The sequence below is a fragment of the Lipotes vexillifer genome, unplaced genomic scaffold, assembly GCF_000442215.2.
Source record: "Lipotes vexillifer unplaced genomic scaffold, Lipotes_vexillifer_v1.1 scaffold668, whole genome shotgun sequence".
Taxonomy (NCBI): Eukaryota; Metazoa; Chordata; class Mammalia; order Artiodactyla; family Lipotidae; genus Lipotes; species Lipotes vexillifer.
The window spans coordinates 1,088,312-1,108,481 of NW_006785319.1; the positions used below are offsets into that span (position 1 = coordinate 1,088,312).

At 39.2% G+C, this 20,170-nt stretch overlaps 1 protein-coding gene across 1 annotated transcript in view; it reads right to left on the reverse strand.

The window, feature by feature from the left end:
* GALNTL6 (polypeptide N-acetylgalactosaminyltransferase like 6) overlaps positions 1-20,170 on the reverse strand; it is a 1,162,176-nt gene that overhangs the window by 751,514 nt on the left and 390,492 nt on the right. Inside the window, exon 2 of the mRNA XM_007457365.1 lies at positions 14,891-14,999. Within this exon, the coding sequence (XP_007457427.1) occupies positions 14,891-14,999 (109 nt within the window). The remainder of the gene's footprint in view (positions 1-14,890; positions 15,000-20,170) is intronic.

Sequence of the window (20,170 nt, forward strand, 5' to 3'; positions counted from 1 at the left end):
TTCTTCCTAAAATATATATGCTACATAAGTACATAAACTGTACAACACTAAATGTAAGGGTGGCTTTGACTCCTACTAAAAAGTAAAGCCACAGCAAAACTAGCGAATGTAACTTCTTGGAGTTTCCAGATTAGAGCCACTATTAGCAGAACTATTACCCATGGCTTTGAAGTGTAAATATTAAGTACAGTGGGCATGAGAGTTTTCTAGTGCAAGCTGCTAGGAATACAGATTTACAACTCCACACTTAATTCAGAGCTGTACAGCAAAAGGTTAAAACTGCCAAGACTAAAATTGGGTACAAGACTTCAGAAACATAAATGGCAGGCATAAGAATCAATTTAACCTTAGTCTACTTGATCCATTTAGATTCCAATCCTTTACTTCACTACGTGTTTCTCATCTTTTCCTTATCAGCTCTTATCAAACACCATCTTGGTTCAGCAAAACATTTTCCTACCTTTTCAGCATCAGGAGTCATTATCTACTCATATGACTCCTTCCAAATATGGGGCATTTAAAGGCAGAAAAAATTTGAGAATAACCACAGCTACCACCATAGGAAAGATGTTTTTGACAAGGGATAAAAACAATACTGAGAGGCAAACAGGTTTGGGGAAGATGCTCACAAAATGTCTGTAATAAGAAATCCTAAAGATAATGTTACTTGAAGTATAAATAAATATGGACAACCTAGGGAAGTTTTTTGGTGAGACTTTGTGTCAACTGATGAGATTTGAAGGCATGAGAAAAATTATGACTAGGTGATTCAATCTATAATCACATAGTCATAGGAATCAAGGTTATGTGAACACAGGCAAACCTCAGAAATACTGTGGGTTTGGTTCCAGACAACCAAAATAAAGTGACTATCACAGTAAAGCAAATCACACAAAATATTTGGTTCCCCAGTGCATTTAAAAGTTATGTTTACACTGTACTGTGATCTATTAAGTGTATAATAGCATTATGTCTAAAAAAACAAAGAACAAACTTTAAAACTACTTTATTGCTAAAGAATGCTAACCATCACCTGAGCCTTCAGCGAGTCATAATCTTTTTGCTGGTGGAGGGTCTTGCCTTGATGTTGGATGTTGATGGCTGCTGACTGGACAGGGCAGCGGTTGCTGAAAGCTGGGGTAGCTGTGACAGTTTCTTAAAATAAACAACAATGGAGTCTGCCACATCCATTGACTCTTCCTTTCATGAACGATTTCTCTGCAGCATGACATGCTGTTGGACAGCATTTTACCCACAGCAGAACTTTTTCAAAACTGGAGCCCATCCTCTCAAACCCTGCTGCTGCTTTATTCGCTAAGTTTATGTCATAGCCTAAATCCTTTGTTGTCATTTCAACAATTTTCACAGCATCTTCACCAGGAGTAGACTCCATCTTGAGAAACCACTTTCATTGCTCATCTACAAGAAGCAACTCCTCATTCATTAGTTTTGTCATGAGATAGCAGCCATGCAGCCACATCTTCAGGCTCCACTTCTAATTCTAGTTCACTTGCTCCTTTTACCACATCTGCAGTCATTTCCTCCACTGAAGTCTCGAACCCCTCAAAGTAATCAACTTTTTCCACATTCCTGTTAATGTTGATATTTTGACCTCTTCCTATGAACCTCAAATGTTCTTCATGGCATCCAGAATGATGAATGCTTTTCAGAAGATTTTCAATTGACTTTGCTAACATCCATCAGAGGAATCATTACCTATGGCATCAATAGCCTTACAAAATGTATTTCTTAAATAATAAGGCTTGAAAGTCAAAATTGCTCCTTGATCCATGGGCTGCAGAGTAGATGTTGTGCTAGCATGAAAATAAAATTGTCCATCTCCGTCATAGCTCTTGGGTGACCAGGTGCCTACTCAGAGCACAGTAATATTTGAATCTATTTTTTCTGAGCAGTACATCTCAACAGTAGGCTTAAAATATTCAGTAAACTATGCTGTAAACAGGAGTGCTGTCATGCAGGCTTTGTCTTTCCACTTATAGAGTACAGACAGAGTAGATTTAGCATAATTCTTAAGGGCCCAAGAGTTTTGGATTCGTAAATGAGCATTGGGTTCCACTTACATCACCGGGTGCATCACCTTCTAATGAGACAGTCAGCCTGTCCTCTGAAGCTCTGAAGTTGACTTCTCCCTTGCAGTCAAAGTCCTAGACGGCATCTTCTTCCAACAGAAGGCTATCTCATCTACATTGAAAATCTGTCATCTCATTCTTTATCTTAGCTGGATCTCCTGGATAACTTGCTGCAGGTTCTCCAACAGCACTTGCTGCTTTACCTTGAACTTTTATGTCATGGAGATGGCTTCTGTCCTTCAACCTATGAACCAACCTCTATCGCTTCAAACTTTTCTTCTGCAGCTTCCTCGCCTCTCTCAGCCTTCACAGAATTGAAGAGAGTTGGGGCCTTGGTCTCCATTAGGCTTTGACTCAAGGGAATGTTGTGGCTGGTTTGATCATCTACCTAGATCAGTAAGACTTTCTCCATATGAGCAGTATGGCTGTTTCGCTTTCTTATCATTCATGTGTTCACTGGAGCAGCGCTTTTCATTTCCAACAGGAACTTCTCCTTTGCATTCACAGCTTGGCTGACTGTTTAGCACAGAGGCTTAGCTTTCAGCCTGTCTTGGATTTTGACATGCTTTCCTCACTAAGCTTCGTCATTTCTAGCTTTTGACTTAAAGCAAGAGACATGGGACTCTTCCTTTCACTTGAACACTTAGAGGCCATTGCGGGGTTACTAACTGTCCTAATTTCAATACTGTTGTGTCTCAGGGAATAGGGAGGCCTGAGGGAGGGAGAAAGATGGGAATGGGTGGTCATGGAGCAGTGAGAACACACAACATTTACTGATGAAGTTCCCTATCTTGTATGGGCGCAGTGGTCCACGGTGCCCCACAAGCAAATATAACAGGAACATCAGAGATCACTGATCGTAGATCACCATGACAAACACAATAATAATAAAAATGTTTACAATATTGTGGGAATTACCAAATGTGGCATAGGGACAGGAAATGAGCAAATGTGTTGGAAAAATAGTGCCAATAAACTTGCTCAAAAGCAGGGATGCCACAAATGTTCAGTTTCCAAAAAGCGTAATATTTGCCAATTACAATAAAACAAGGTCCGCATGCCTACAGATATCCATATATTGAGTACACACTACAGCCCAGTTTAAATAACTTAATTAACACTTAAAATAACTCTGTAATAAGCATTATCATTAAACCACATTCTACTAATGAGGGAAAAAAGGCTAATTAATCACATGCACACTTGCCCATGGGAAGTTGATATTTCAACTTCTGTAACATATGGTTAGAGTGAATTATTTTTAAAAGTTAATTTTGTCTTTTTTCTTTTAACACAAACTGAGGGCAGTTTAACAAATCTCCTGAGATATTTCTTCACTGCTATTTTCATATTGTGATATTGAAGGTATTTTTCCCTAGGTAACTGTCACTCACTTCAGTTTCAGCTAAATTTTGTTCTGTTATTAGCCATGTAAATGATACATCTCAACAGAATGCTCACCATCTTTTCAGTTCCAGTTTACATTTTCATTACTATACAATGAGTGTCAAAGGAAATATTTCATTAAAAGTTCACCTGCATCTAATGAATAATAATGAATGTTATTTTGGCAATATTCCCAAAGTTGACCACCTTCTAACAAATCTCATTATGAAATTTACTGATAACACATCAAATATGTATCAATTATACTAAATTATTAACAATAAACATTGTTCATGTTTGTAGTAACAAAAAAGATGCCAGATACTCTTTAAGAGACATGAATGATATCGCTTATATGTGGAATCTAAAAAAATGGTACAAAGGAACTTATTTACAAAACAGAAATAGAGTCAAAGATGTAGAAAACAAACTTATGGTTACCAAAGGGGAAAGGGTGGGAGAGGGATAAACTGGGAGACTGGCGTTGACATATACACACCACTATGTATAAAGTAGATCAGTACTAAGGGCCTACTGTATAGCACAGGGGAAAAAAAAGGAAGACATGAGGCGGCGTCAATAAAAGATGACCAGGAGCCACAGTAGTTATAGCAAAACTACCATTTTGTACTTTCTGAAAGCAAAGTAGTTACAGTCTCTCCCAGATGGAGCAGATTTCTGTTTCCCATTCTGTTTTGTTGGCAATCTTGTTCAATTATGTAGAATAAAGACATTTCAGAGCAAAATGGCTCCCTGATCAGCAATAAAGAGAGCTCTTGTTTAAATGAACCGAGGAAAGCCTAATGTGAATCATTTTTAAAGCATGGCACTTTCTTACCTCTCAAAAAGCATTTTAATTCAGACCTTTCATATGTTTTGTGATGGACATTCAGACTGATTAGTATGACCCCTTAGTAACTCAGATTTTGAGGTTTAAGGGGGCCTGGGATGCAATGTCCAGAAGAGAAAAATAGCAGCCATGCTCACAGTATTTTCCTAATACTGGAGTGTCATTTAAAAAGCCTAATTCAAATGATTGAAGCTAATGTGACTTAGAGCCCTTGGGTAAGTGATTCTAATTCAGGGAATAGCAAATTTTTAACTCATTAAATAAATGCATATGTGTACAAATATAGATAGAAGGATAATTGCTATAAATATTATAATTGCTATAAATATAGATAGAAGGATAATTGCCAAGTGATGGAGAGAGAATGAAAAGGACTCTTTCGCTCTATGATAATATGGTGATTGGCAGTCATATCAAAGCAGGTGATATATTGTCTCATGACCTTAAGGAAGGCGGGGGTGGGCTGTGAAGATACACACAAGCGTTTGGTCCAGGCTGCAGGAACAGCAAGTGAAAAGTCCTGGAAGGTATTTATCATCCTTGAGGGAAAAAAAAGAGGACAACACGGCCAGTGGAGAGACTGCACATCGACCAGCAGGAGAGAAGGAAAGAGCCCTGGGTCAGGGGTGGATCATGCTGTATGTCATACTTATGGAAGGGACCTGGAGTACATTTTGGATATGATGACTGGGCTTTGTGTGCTTTGGAGCAGAGGAGTGAAATGATCTGATATGTATTTTTAGAAGATTGCTCTGGCTGTAACTTGAAGAGCTGACAGTGGGGCAGGGAGATCAGTGAAGAGGCCACTGAAATAGTTTAGGCAAGAGAGATTAATGGTCAGGATTCGAATAGCCATGGTGTCAATAACCAGGTCATGTCATGGCACTGTGACAACCATGGTGTCATGGTTGGAGTGAAAGCTCCTGCTCTCACTGTACAACAGCCACTGGAATTCATTTTTGTCCATCTTTTGCTTCCAGACGTTGGAGCAGTATTTGAAATATAGTGACATTTATAAGTATTTGTCAAATAAGTGAATGAACAAATTATTAAAGTGACAAGATAGTAAAAGCCTTGACTAGTCGAACCTGTAAGTACAACTAAGCAAATGGAAACAGTGAGAAGTTAAATATAATTTCACAGGATTCCTGAGGCATATAGTGGGATGCAGGAATTGATTGTGATTATATGAGGATATAACCTATTTCAAAGAAAGAGAGAGAATACAAAGGTTGAAAACAGCTTTTTTTCATGTTGAGTTCACACATACTGAACTCCAAAAAAACAGTGATAAACACAGTGAAACTCTGAGTTAGAATAAAAAGAAGACTGGACGAGAAAAATCTTAAAATTTCAAAACTATAAATAGGTGCTCTCTACAAATACAAATCAGGGGTCTTACTAACGATTTCATAAATCACATGTGCAAGGGTGCCCGTGCACACACACCCCTGCATCACTCTGGATGGATGACTTCAAAAATATGTCATGAGAATTCAGGAACATCACACATTAATTAAGAAACAGCTCCCTATACTAATTGCATTTTCTTGTCAACATCCAGCAGAAGTTATTAGGTTCATAGCTCAGGGAAATGCCATAGGCAGGGTTTATCTTTATTTCAGAAATATATGGCATTTAAAAAAATTTGTACATGGAGCAATGTCAGCTGGATATCGCTTTAGTTGCTATAATGATTATACCCAATGCTTACTGAGTAATGGGTCAATATGAATTTACACACCATCTTTCATATTATATCAAAAGAATCTGTATTTCAGTTCTTTCCATTCAACTTTTATAAACTGAATGACTGTTCAACAAGCATGCTTATCAATTTTGTGATACAGTAAAACTCAAAAGGAGGGATAAACCGTTAAGAGATAAAATCTAATGTCAATAAATTCTCAAATGATGTGAAACTAACTAAATGAAATATAATGGGATCATATATAAGATATATGATTAGAAAAAATGCCTAAAATATGACTGGGTTCATAGGAAATAATGAGAAAGAGCATTCAGAAAATTACTTGGACGAAAGCACAAATGTATCTAGTATCAGGGTATGACTGTATCTTGAAAATTTGGTTTACCTCTTCGGGAAGCCTTCCTGAAGCTGAAATGGTATGTTGGATATTATTCATCTATGGGTAAATTGGTTTGGTTAATGCTACTCCCCAAAGATTATGAAATAATAGAAACTCTGTTTTTTAAAAAACATTAGTTAGAATTCTTGTAACAATTTTTTTTTAAATCCTTATAATTTACTATGACACTAAGGGCACAGAGGTACCAGAAAAGAACTCTAAGTTACACCTAAGGTCTGGGAATCTATCCTTCAAATGCTTCTTTTACATATATTTTTTCATGCAAGAACTCTCCATTTTCTCAACCTAAAGCAATCTACAGGTTCAATGCAATCCCTGTCAAATAACCAAGGGCATTTTTCACAGATTTAGAGCAAAAATTTGTACACTTTGTATGGAAACACAAAAGACCCTGAATAGCCAAAGCAATCTTGAGAAAGAAGAACAGAGCTGGAGGAATCAGGCTCCCTGAATTCAGACTATATCACAAAGCTACAGTAATCAAGACAGTACGGTACTGGCACAAAAACAGATATATAGATCAATGGAACAGGACAGAAAGCCCAGAGATAAACCCACCCACCTATGGCCACCTAATCTATGACAAAGGAGGCAAGAATACACAGTGGAGAAAAGACAGTCTCTTCAATAAGTGGTGCTGGGAAAACTGGACAGCCACATGTTAAAGAATGAAATTAGGACACTCCTTAACACCATACACAAAAATAAACTCAAAATGGATTAAAGACCTAAATATAACGCTGGATACTATAAAACTCTTTGAGGAAAATACAGGCAGAACACTCTTTGCCATAAATCACAGCAAGATATTTTTGACCCACCACCTAGAGTAATGAAAATAAAAATAAACAAACGTGACCTAATGAAACTTAAAAGCTTTTTCACAGCAAAGGAAACCATAAACAAAAGACAACCCTCAGAATGGGAGGAAACATTTGCAAATGAAGCAAATGATAAGGGATTAATCTCCAAAATATATAAACAGCTCATGCAGCTCAATATCAAAAGAACCAAACAACCCAATCAAAAAATGGGCAGAAGACCTAAATAGACATTTCTCCAAAAAGACATACAGGTGGCCAACAAATACATGAAAAGATGCTCAACATCACTAATTATTAGAGAAATTCAAATCAAAAGTACAATGAGTTATCACCTCACACCTGTGAGAACAGTCATCATCAAAAAATTTTCAAACAATAAATGCTGAAGAGGGTGTAGAGAAAAGGGAACCCTCCTACACTGTTGGTGGGAATGTAAAATGGTACAGCCACTATGGAGAACAGTATGGAGGTTCCTTAAAAAACTAAAAACAGAACTACCATAAGACCCAGCAATCCCACTCCTAGGCATATATCCAGAGAAAATCATAATTCAAAAGGATGCATGCACCCCAAAGTTGACTGCAGCACTATTTACAATAGCCAGGACATGGAAGCAACCTAAATGTCCATAAACAGAGGAATGGATAAAGAAGATGTGGTACATATACACAATGGAATATTACTCAGCCATAAAAAGGAACAAAATAGTGCCATTTGCAGAGATGTGGATGAATCCAGAGATTGTCATACAGAGTGAAGTAAGTCAGAAAGAGAAAAACAAATATCGTACATTATCACTTATATGTGGAATCTAGAAAAATGGTACAGGTGAATTTATTTGCAAAGTTCAAATAAGATTAATTTATTTTCAAAGCAGAAATAAAGTCACAGATGTAGAGGACAAACTTACGGTTACCAAGGGGGAAGGGGAATGGATGAATTGGGGGATTGGGACTGACATATATACACTACTATGTATAAGATAGATAACTAATGAGAACCTACTGTATAGCACAGGGAACTCTACTCAATGCTCTGTGGTGACCTAACTGGGAAGGAAATCTAAAAAAGAGGGGATATGTGTAAACGTATGACAGATTCACCTTGCTGTAAAGCGAGAAACTAACCCAACATTGTAAAGCAACTGAACTCCAATAAAAATTAATTAAAAAAAGAAAAAAACAACTCTCCATTTTTCTCAAAGGTGGAAGCATCTTCACCATTTCCTCATAACTCAACTACCTCCTTTCCCCCTATATTGCACCCGCTTATATGAAAATGATTACTTAAAATAGCTGATATTTCAAAAATTATCAAATACGCCACAAAGATGTAATTGTCAAAACAAAACGTAAACTAACAACATCAATAAAAACACTAACAAAGACATTTGATGAAATGCATCTGGTATATTATGCTAATACACTTTTATAAAGATTATTGAGATCTCGTCAGGAAGCAGTTTCTGGATTTTCATATTTTTAAGACATTTTCAGTGTTTATTAAGTAGGACAGACATTTGAAAACATAACTAAAACAATATAATTAAAACCTAACAAACAAATATAAAACATCAAACCACAGACCAGTGTGATGCACTTAAAGCAGTGCTTGGAAAGAAATTTAGAGTCCTAGGTGCTTATTCTACAACAGAAGAAGGCTGAAATTAAGGAGGTATGAATCTAATTCTTTAATTTAGAAAAATATAGTAAAAGTCAAAGAAAAGAATAAATATGACTGTAAATCAATGAGAAAAACACAAGAGATAAGATGAACTATGTCGAAAATTGGTTTTTGACATAATTAATAAAATTGACAATTTCCTAGTGCAATTAGTTAATGAAAAATGACAAAAAACAAATAAATGATATTTGAAAGAAAAAGCAACATAAATTTAAGCATAACAGACATTATAAAAACTTTAATAAGAGGATGTTATGAATAAATGTGTTAATAAATAGGAACATTTTAACTCAGGAGTGAAAAATCTTTGCTCCAAGAGAAGTCCAGCCCAGATAATCTTCACCCACAAGATGATCGTTAAGCATTAGTAAATAAATAATTTTAATATACCACAAGCAATTACAAAGTGTAGAAAGATGAGAGGTATTATTAGTCGAGTCATTTTTTGAAACCATCATTACATTGTTCCCAAAACTTGACAAGGATTCTATGAGAAAGAAAAATTCATGGCCAATATTCACTCATGAGTAAAGATGTGAAATTGCTAAAATAGTAGCAAACTAAATCCAGTAATAAATAAAAAGTCAGATTTAGCCCGTAATTTCAAAGTTTGATTTCTATTAGAAACCAATAGGTACAACATACTCAAAATCATAAAGGAGAAAATGTATCTTATTTCAATACATGCAAACAAAAAAAATTTTGATTAAAATCAACATTCATTTAGGTGTAAAAAAAGTAAAACTCTCAGAAAGTCATAACCAGAAGGCCTAGTAAACAGTGTACAGTACATTTTCATTAAGTAGATTAAATGCTAACACAAGTATCTAATTTGCTATTGTCAGAACCTTAACAAATCAAAAACATCCACCAACAGCCACTGGACAACATGATACTCGAGTTCCTAGCAAGTGCAGAAACAGAGTAAAAATAACTAAAATTATAAGGTCTAGGATGGAAAAAATTTTAAACACTGTCACTACTTATAGATATTATGAGTATCTACACTAACAATCCAAAATAACTTATGGGCAATGATTATAATTCATAAAAGAGTTTAGAATGTTTTCTAAATTGAGGTCTATATTTAAAAATTATTAACCTTTCTCTATACCAGCTACAAATAGTTCAGAACTTCAATAAGATCAACAACATGCTCAATACCCATATAATGTTAGTTTTCTAGGAATAACACTGAAAATGTCTGAGAATCAAATTACAAACACACCCCTAGAGATAACAAATAAGCACCAAGAAATATAATGATATACCACGGAATGAATATAATATTGGAAAAATGTAAATTATTCCCTAATTTATCAATAGACTTAATACAATTCTAAAATTCCAATATTCTGTGTGTATCTGCATATTGTGCATAAAGTCTGACAAGTTGAATCTAAAAGTTTAAAGAAAATCCTAATGCTAAGATTGGCAGGGCTTCCCTGGTGGCACAGTGGTTGAGAGTCCGCCTGCCGATGCAGGGGACGCAGGTTCGTGCCCCGTTTCGGGAAGATCCCACGTGCCGCGGAGCGGCTGGGCCCGTGAGCCATGGCCGCTGAGCCTGCGCGTCCCGAGCCTGCGCTCCGCAACGGGAGAGGCCACAACAGTGAGAGGCCCACGTACCGCAAAAAAAAAACAAAACAAAAAAAGACTGGCAAAACATTCCCAAGAAGAAAAGCAAAGAAAGCAGAATGAACTTTACCAGATATCAACAATTGTTATAAAGATATAGCACATAAGATATTATTTCATTAGCTCAAAGTTTTTCACTCACGGAACAGAACTGAGAAACCAGAATGAGAACACACAAATATGGAAACTTTTTATAATAGAGTCAACACTGCTGATCCATGTGGGAAAGATACATTTTCTAATAAATGGTGCTGTTGACTGGATACCTAACTAGGTAAAACCTAAATAAATATTGGGCCCCTACCTCACATGATATAAAAATGAAGATGAGCTGCATTTAAGACCTAAATGTAAAAGGTAAAATTCTCAAGCTTAAAAAGACAATGTAGAACAGCAATTAGGCCTATCCTTTAAAAATTATTTGTAAATTTGACTAAAACAGAATTAAGAACTTCTACTCATTAGGCAATATATAGTTTTTTTAAAAATATACAAAATGTGGGATAAGGTATTTTCACCATGTACAACTGATGAAGGATATTATTCAAAAAAATTAAGAGCACTCTGTGGATCAATAAGAAAAATAAAGAAATCAAAAAACTGGAAATAGAAATGAATAGGACTTTTACCTAAGAGAAGGCACAAATGGCCCATAAGCATAACTAAGAGATCAACTACATTAAAATTAGTACTATGCAAATATATGTGACAATGAGTGATTATTTCATACCACAAAATTGAGAAAAATGAAAAATCAGACAGTAATATTAAGTGTTGACAGGATGCAGAGCAATGGGAATTCCATCCATTACTGACTGGAGTGAAATCAGCATATCAACTTTGAAAGACAGTTTGTCACATACTACATAATATAACTGAAATGTGCATTCCTCAGACATGCAAATTCTACTATTAAATATGTACCCTAAGAAAATATTGTCTCTATCCCAGAACCATGAGCAAGAATACTTAGAGCAGCGTCATACATAACCCAAACCTGGGAACTCTCAGAATGTTTACAAAGTGGAAACCGTTGTGGAAAATTAAACAACAGGGCATACACCCAGAGAAAACCATAATTCAAAAAGACACATGCACCCCAATGTTCACTGCAGCACTGTTTACAATAGCCAAGACATGGAAGCAACCTAAATGCCCATCGACAGACAAATGGATACAGAAGATGTGGTACATATATACAATGGAATATTACTCAGCCATAAAAAGCACTGAAATTGGGTTATTTGTAGAGACGTTCATGGACCTAGTGACTGTCATACAGAGGGAAGTAAGTCAGAAAGAGAAAAACAAATATTGTATGTTAACACATATTATGTGGAACCTAGAAAAATGGTACAGATGAACTGGTTTGCAAGGCAGAAATAGAGACACAGATGTAGAGAACAAATGTATGGACACCAAGGGGGGAAAGCAGGGGGGTCGGGGAGAGGATGGTGGGGAGGAAAAAAAATAATCTTTTGAAGCCTTATAATTTCCATTTTGGAGTTCACCCATTTCATTAAAAGTTATCTGCTTTACTGGTAAAAATGATTTTATATTTAGTTCGGGTGAAGGGAGGGGACAGAATGGTACAATGAGACCATTGTCATAATACATGTTTAAAAAACCTAGGAGTTTAAAGATTTGAAAAGTTTATATTAAAAAAAAGAAAATTAAACAGTTACAACAAATCAACTAGAAGTGCACACACATAAATGGATCTCAAAAATAATTTTGAATGAAAGAAGCCATACTGTATGATTCAATGTTTAGATAAAGTCCAAACATAGGCAAAATGCAACAATATTTGTTTAGACATAAGAAATTACAGAGAAAAGTAAGAGTGAATACAAATTTCAAGACTTGGAGGAGACAGAATAGTATCAATGACCCTTTTTCTTGGCCTGCTTATTGGGAACAGAGATGTTTTTCTTATTTTGACTTTATAACTGCATGTGTATTTGTGTGCGCATATTTTATTTAGGTTATATTCTACGGTATTTTTAAAAAATGATAAATTATAGTCTATTGCACTTTTCATGTATCTTCCAGTGAATCATATACATATACTAGCAATTAAAAGTATTTTAATTGCACACAAAATTTGTACTTTAGGAAACTTGTTTTATCACCAATTTTCTTTGTAGGTCAATTTCCCTTGCCCTGAGCTCTGATGAGAAAATTAAAGGTACATTTTTCCAGGAGGCTTTAAAGGGTACAGTACGTAGCAGAAATAAATGTGAAGTATTGGATTTTGTGTCCAAAACGCATTGGCACAAGCAAAGGACAGGCACATCAACTCAAGTGAAAGTAACTTAGATGGAAAAATAATTACAGTTATCATTGGTGGAGTTTATAATATGTGCAAATAATTGGCCAATTACTTTCTAGTATCTTTAATCCTTATAGCAATTCTGCAAAGTAGAACATCAGACAAACAAATTGACTTGCCACTTACACAGAAAAGCTAGGATATGAACCCAGGTGTGTCTCTCTCCCGCATGTTCTCTTCCCATTACTTCATTTTGCCCAAATATTATCATTCGATGTCTGATGGTGGGGTATAATGGAGCATAAGACGACCTGTCAATCTCTCTCTACAAATTATTGGCTGTTTGACCTTGGATAATATTTCATGAATTCTTAAGAACTCATTTCTTTTTCTTTCCTTTTTTCTTTTTACAAATTGGGGATTATAATACCTATCTATCAAAGTCATTGTGAAATTTAAATACATATGCAAAGCCCCTAGTACAAAACATCTATTCAATTATTATTATTTTTATTATTATTACTAACTTGTGGTTAAATTATGAGAACATCTCCCCAAACTTTCAGCATCTTGTGGTTAAAAAAAGAAACAGATGGTTGGATGAATACAGGGCTGATCAAGCAAATAGAGAAAAAAGATCAGAGGACTGGAAACGTAAGGATTCTGGTAAGGAGCTTGCCTTTGTGCCTGTTCATGGAGTCATGCCAAGGTTGGAGGGATGATGTCATATGGAAGAGGCTGATGCTCTGAGGGACACGGAACATTCTTATGACAAGCAGCAGGGTAGGGGACAGTCTTATTTGGAGGAAAGGAACGAAAGAAGAAAATGGAAGACTCTAATTAAGTCAAGCACACCTGATCCAGAGCTGAGAACAACCAAAGCCCTGAACACTGTCACAACTATCTGAATATCTCACTCTTGTCTTCCTGGGGAGAGAAGTCAGGAGGAAGGCTGGCCAGGAGAACCTCAGCCTGCAGCTACTCGTGATTCTGCTGCTGATTTGACCTGGGATGCACCATTTCCGTGTTGCTAAGATGTCTTTACCAAACCATAGCTTCTCAATTTCTGTGATATCCTCACCATGACAAAAAAAAACAAAAACCGGGCTTCCCTGGTGGCGCAGTGCTTGAGAGTCCGCCTGCCGATGCAGGAGACGCGGGGTCGTGCCCCGTTTCGGGAAGATCCCACATGCCGCGGAGCGGCTGGGCCCGTGAGCCCTGGGCACTGAGCCTGCGCGTCCGGAGCCTGTGCTCCGCAAATGGGAGAGGCCACAACAGTGAGAGGCCCGCATAACGCAAGAAAAAAAAAAAAAAAAAAAAAAACCAAAACAAAACAAAAACAAACAAAAAACCCAACAGAGCTCCTTTGGTTGAATAATAGAATATGGACTTCCTATCATCAGTGAAGGTTATTACCTTCACTCGGTTATTACGTCTATACCCTTCTGAATCCGTTTCCAACAACCTAAGTCCTTCTAGAAGGACATAATTTTTCCTGTTACTTTTCCAAGAAGTAAAATGTTTCCTCTATCCCTAGCCTAACACTAGAATCTGCTATGCACAGCAGATCTACTGGATCCCAATGAACTGCCTGTTCGTTTGCCCAGGTATGGCCAACTTCAGGTCCCTGGCTCTTCTGATCCACCTGCCAGTGTCTAGAACTGCGGTCCTCCTTCCATCCTTGGCCCAGCCAGTTAGATACACCACAGCCCTGATGAGCGAATCTAGCTGAAGATAACATGTGTGCCAAGTCAAGTCTCATGAATAAATCCAAGATACCCCCAGAAATGATCGAAAGACACTCTGGAAGTATAAAGCACGGCAGATTTCTAAAACTCAAATGACCTCTGTTCAGCTCATACTGTAAACGCTATTCATTATTTCTTTCCCTCTGAAATTTGAAATTGTTTTGGTTCTGCCCAGAGTTGACCTCCAATGTCCCCATGAAACCTACCTTACTGGGTGCAGAAGAAACACTAATGACAGATCCTGTAAGTGACAAAGCAAAGTAGCACTTTGGGGTACACTGAACTCCATACCTGAGCGCATAGCCTCTTTCTGAATGCTCCCATAGTCATGCCAGTCCTTTCTTCTTAAACCATCTGTCCATGCATAGAAATGCCCATCTCCCAGGCCCAGTGGAAATGTCTGTGGAAAAGGAAAGTATTCAGAGCATAAAAAGGAGGTATTTCCTTTCGCATGGCAGGTAAACACAGCCAGGCACATCACAGGCAATCAAAGAACACACGATTAAGTGGTCTTCCTCAGTCTACTGAAAAGGAAGCTGCTGCTGGTGACCAGATGAATACACATTTTAAAACCTTTCTCCGTTTTAAAAATAAGAGCATGTGTCGCACACAGCACCTACCATTTCCAACTTTATTTCATCCAGAAACGTTAATAATTTAGTGTACCACCTCGTCCGAGCATAAATGCCTAGCTGTTTTCACTTGCCCCAAGTGTAAATAGTAGTAGTATTGATTTTGTATCATGGAAATACTTTTGTTTGCAATTTGTACAATTTGACTTGTTTTGATCAAGTATATTTGAATGGCCTGGTGACAATATTAGCAAGCATTTATTGAACGCTGTGTCCCAGGTACTAAGTTGGATACTCTGTGTAAAGAAGATCCTTTGGTCTTTATATAGTCTTCAGGTGTAAACCTTCATTTTTCTGCTAATTAATCGAAGGCCCAGAGAAGTAAAATAACTTGAAGGAAACCACAGGGGCCAAGTCAAGACTTGGACCAGTTCTATTAAGACCAACATCACGGTCCTAACAAGTATTAAATACTGCCTACCACCTAGATTTCTGTCAAATTATGGTGCATGGTTATGCTTATAGTTGAAATTATCGCAAAGTCAACAACTGTAGTCACAACATGTTTTATGCTTTAGTAAAATTCAATATATTCTAATGTCACCTTGAAAATTATTTCTGTGTGCATGGCTGAAGCTACTTGTCTCTTGATGGTGTTTATTTTGGTCATAAACAAAAAATGTTTTGGATGAAATGTATTTTCACAATCTTAACAGTCAAAATAATGTAAAATAAATGTTTTCATATTCACATACCACACATCACATTTCCTTTTATTCGGCTCATTTTTGGAAATAAATAAAACATCAATAGAATAAAGAGAACACTTTTGAAAGTTTCAATTTAAAACAAAAGATGAATAATTTCAGTGAGGAAATTTTACCCTAAGAGCCTTTCCAAGGCAAATAAAAGGTCTTACTTCTTATTTTAAAACAGTACAACTACTGTGCTTATGAAAAAATTATCTACCTTGGATCCATCTTTATAGCTTATAAAGGATCCACTTGTTTTGAAAGAATAAAAATGGACTTGATATTAAAAAAGGTAGTTAAATCAGAAGGAAGATTTTCCAGATCAGGTGACTATTATCTGTATATTTTTTTTAAAAAGTTGTTCATAATAGTGGTGAGTTCAGGAAAACAATGGAGGAATAAACAAAGGATGATGGTGAGTTTATATAAAATATTAAGAATAAAAAAGCAAAGTTTTTAAAGGAGGATGAAAAGAAAGAAAAGATGGAAAAATTAACAGAAAATATAAAAATAGAAGAAAATGGAATAAAACAATTTTGGGGTTATAATAGCAATACTAAAAAACCTCATGCATTTTTTTCTGATCAATATTGCTTTTATAATTAGAAATTTTCCCAAACTCAGCTGTGAATGGGAAGTTTTAAATAACCAAATAACTTTAAAATACAAAACCCATGTTTTGTCTCAGCCATGCATTTCCAATGATCAGTGCTGAGCAACCACAGAAAACTTACAGATTTAGATAATACCAATTTATAATAAACATCACCTTCAGATCAAAATAGATAATTTCAAAATAAACTTTGCCATGAAACCTGGAGATGTTCTTGTGTAAACTCTGAATATGCAAAGCTCTCTCTGATTACCTGTTGGTTCACAAGCCAGGCCCCTACTCCACCCTGAAACATGGAGGGCAAGGAGAGAGGGAGAGAGGCAGACCCTCCGGATGGGCAGGGGGTGGGTTTAATATGCAGGGAACTTACACATGAGGCTTGTCCTGCAAGACAACTTGATCTCTGCACCCATATGCCTGAATCTTAAAAAGAGACCTTAACAGGGTCCAGTCACTATTCAGCCCAGACGGTCTCAACATCACTTTACTCTCTCAAGTCTGCATCCTGAAACTGGTTCCCACCTTGGGAATGGGTGGCAGATGTCCCTTCCAAGGACAGGGGAAGGGTGAGGCACCTCCCGTCACTCAGATCCACGTGGCAAGTGGACCAGCTGCCATGACCTCCTGGTGACCTCCTCCAACACCCCACCCCTTGAGACCAGCTCTTATAATCTCACATGACCTCACTTTTGCAGTGTGCCCTGAGCGGGTCTGCAAGGGGTCTTTTGAGCCTGGAGGTGGCTCCAGGCGGCCATCTGACTGCGTTGCAGGCAGAGACCTCTGCAACAATACAGGTACAGGCAAGAGAAGACAAAGATCAAGATGATTCTCAAAATCATAACAATTTGTTTCCACCAAGAGCCCTGGGATTCGAACCACTGGTTTATGGAGTCCTCTAGGCTGGGGTCTGATCACGCAGGACTTTCATATTTGTCCTCCTGTGATTGGTTAAAGATGACACATCAGCAGACTCATCGGGTGTGAACACACAGCACTGCCTGGACGATCCTTCCTTGTGAGGCAGGGACAATGTCCAAGGCCATCCTGTCTGGGAGGACAGCCCTCCTCATTAGAGGCACTTCAGTGTTCAGTAAAGACAGCCTTGTTGGCTTCATTCAAGGCTTGCTAGGTCAATGTAGTCAGGGCTTCTGTGTGAGCTATGATGTCCTGCAGCCGAAGGGCGGTTCCAGTGGGAAACAGAGTGTGCCCTCTGGCTCTTTAGGAACGTGACCTGGTTGTGCATACCACACACACGGGCCGGGGGACGGGCACTATTAGCTGTGAGGAGATGATAGACTGGGGGCCAGAGATGCCAGACCAGGGCCCCAACTTCTCCCCTCACTCAAGGGTGCACCTTCCATCCCAGGTGGGGTGCGTTTCCACTGCCCCAGCTGGCAGCAGGACAACGGGGTCCCAGTGGAGACTGAGTGGTTCCCCCTCACCCAGGGGTGTGAGGTAACCCACCCATCCCTGTGGGATATCCCATCGCAAATCCCAGTAGCTGCACCTGTCCCAGGTGTGATGGGGCTTGGTGTTCTCAGCCCACAGCATGCTGATCCCCAGCGTTTCCACCATTTCTGTACCTTTACAGTACTGGGTGCTTTGGTAGGGGTCCCCAGTCTGGAATATGGGGCAACAGGCCCCACTGATTGGTTGCTCAAAGGTATCAAAGCCGAAATGATAACTTAGTCCCCCTGGCTACGCTGTTTTACTTGCTAGTAATTTAATCTGCTGCTTTAACATTCCATTTTTTCCTATCAATCCTGCTGCACGTGAGTTACAGGAGACATGAAACCTGCATCCGATACCATGTTATTTAACCCAGTCTTGCACATCATGACCTTTGAACATGACCCCTGATCGCTATCCGACGATGGCATCCATACAGGGCATTCAGTTCCTCTAATTGCCTAATGGGTGAAAAAAAATTGCCTGGTTTGAGTGAAAAAAGGGAAAGTTTGGGTTAAGCCAGACACAGTGTCCTCACAAGCTGAGGCATTTAGAATGCTCACTTGGACGGAGGGGACCGACATGATCAGCTTGCCAATCCCTCAACTGTTGGGAACTCCTCTGCTGGATGGCCCCAGACTCCTATGGCAGCCGCCTTGGGGTTGTTTAGAACACGTAGGACATGCTGCTACAGCATGAACCAGTCAAGGGCAACTCGGCATCCTTGGGGACTGCCCAGGAAGGAGTGGATGGGGATAAGTATAGGCACCGAGTGGCCCCTCTTTCTGTGCAGTCCATCTGATGCATCTCCTGAAGGATCAGTTTTTAGGGCTCATACTGAGCTGGACCATCGCCTCCTGATGGCCTAGTGGGTCAGTACCTCACAGACCAGGACATGGAAGACAGGGCCGACTGCCTCAGGCTCTTGCTGGTGAACTAAAAGTCCCTCCGCACGTCCTGAGCCCCCAAGGGCTTGTTCATGATCAGCCACCCCGAGGCTTCCCCTTGTCTACACCATCAGGTCAAGCCGTATAGAACAGCCCAGCTGTTGGGGCCAAGGGTTAACAGCCAGGGCTCAGGGGTGATGACCAGCTCAGCAGGTCTGAGTCTAGCCCACCGGCTGCTGCAGACCCTTCCAGTTTCCACCTAGATGCTGTCATTGTTGGGCTGAAGAGCAACTGAAGCCCCTGTGGTTGGGTTGGAAGCCCCGACTAGACCCATCCGTATGCCAAGCTTCAGCGGAAATTTCCCCACTTCCTCTCTACAGGCTGCAGGGACCGCCACAAAAATAGGGGAGGCGACATTGGGAGGATCTACAGGCTGTACGGGGCCTAAGAGCACCCGCATTTCTAGAGACAGTGGACAGGCAGACAGGGGCTTCTCTGCTGCAGACAGGCTGCCACTTCGTCACCCTAGGAGTTTGCGGGGATCCATGGAACGTCTTCTCAACGCACCCCTTGATGGGCAGGGAAGCTACTACAACATGCTGTTTCCTCCTGGGATGCTCTACCTGGAGAAGCGTGAGGTAGACTGCCAGGGTCTTTTGCTCTCTGGAGGGCTACTTGGTTTCTGCCCCCTTCCAGAACTGGGACCAAAATCCTAGGGGAACTCTCTTCTCCTGTTGTTCCTGCCACAGGGTCCTACCCATACTTCCGGGAGTCACAGATCCATCAAACTCAAATGGCAGCCCTGCTTGGGAGATGCCCGGAACTTTAATCTGCTTCCCTGATATTCTGGCTTCTCAACGGCCGCTTGCTGCCCTGATCCACAGTCCCACACAGGCCTTTTCTTTACCAGGTAGTAAAACGGATGCATACACTATGCCAGGTGGGGAATAAAAGCCCTCCCCAAGCCCCTACAAAGGCTGGCACCTCTTCCAGGGGTCAGCTAGGTTGCACCTTCTCAAACACAGCTGCTGAGACAATGCATGTCTTACCCAAACAAGCAATTCCCAAACCGCCACTGCAGTGCCTTGAATTGTCTGTGGGTTCACTGCCCAGCCCCTCCCTCACAGGTGTTCTGGCAAAGTCTGCAGTACACTGAAGCAGAGGCTAGTCTTCACGTGTTAACACTGTATCATTAGTGTGTCGGGCCCATTTTACTGATGTGGGAAGGAAACAGGGACAGGACTCGGGCTACCGTCCCACTGTAAGCAGCTCTTTGTAGGAAACCGCCCTCAGCAGGA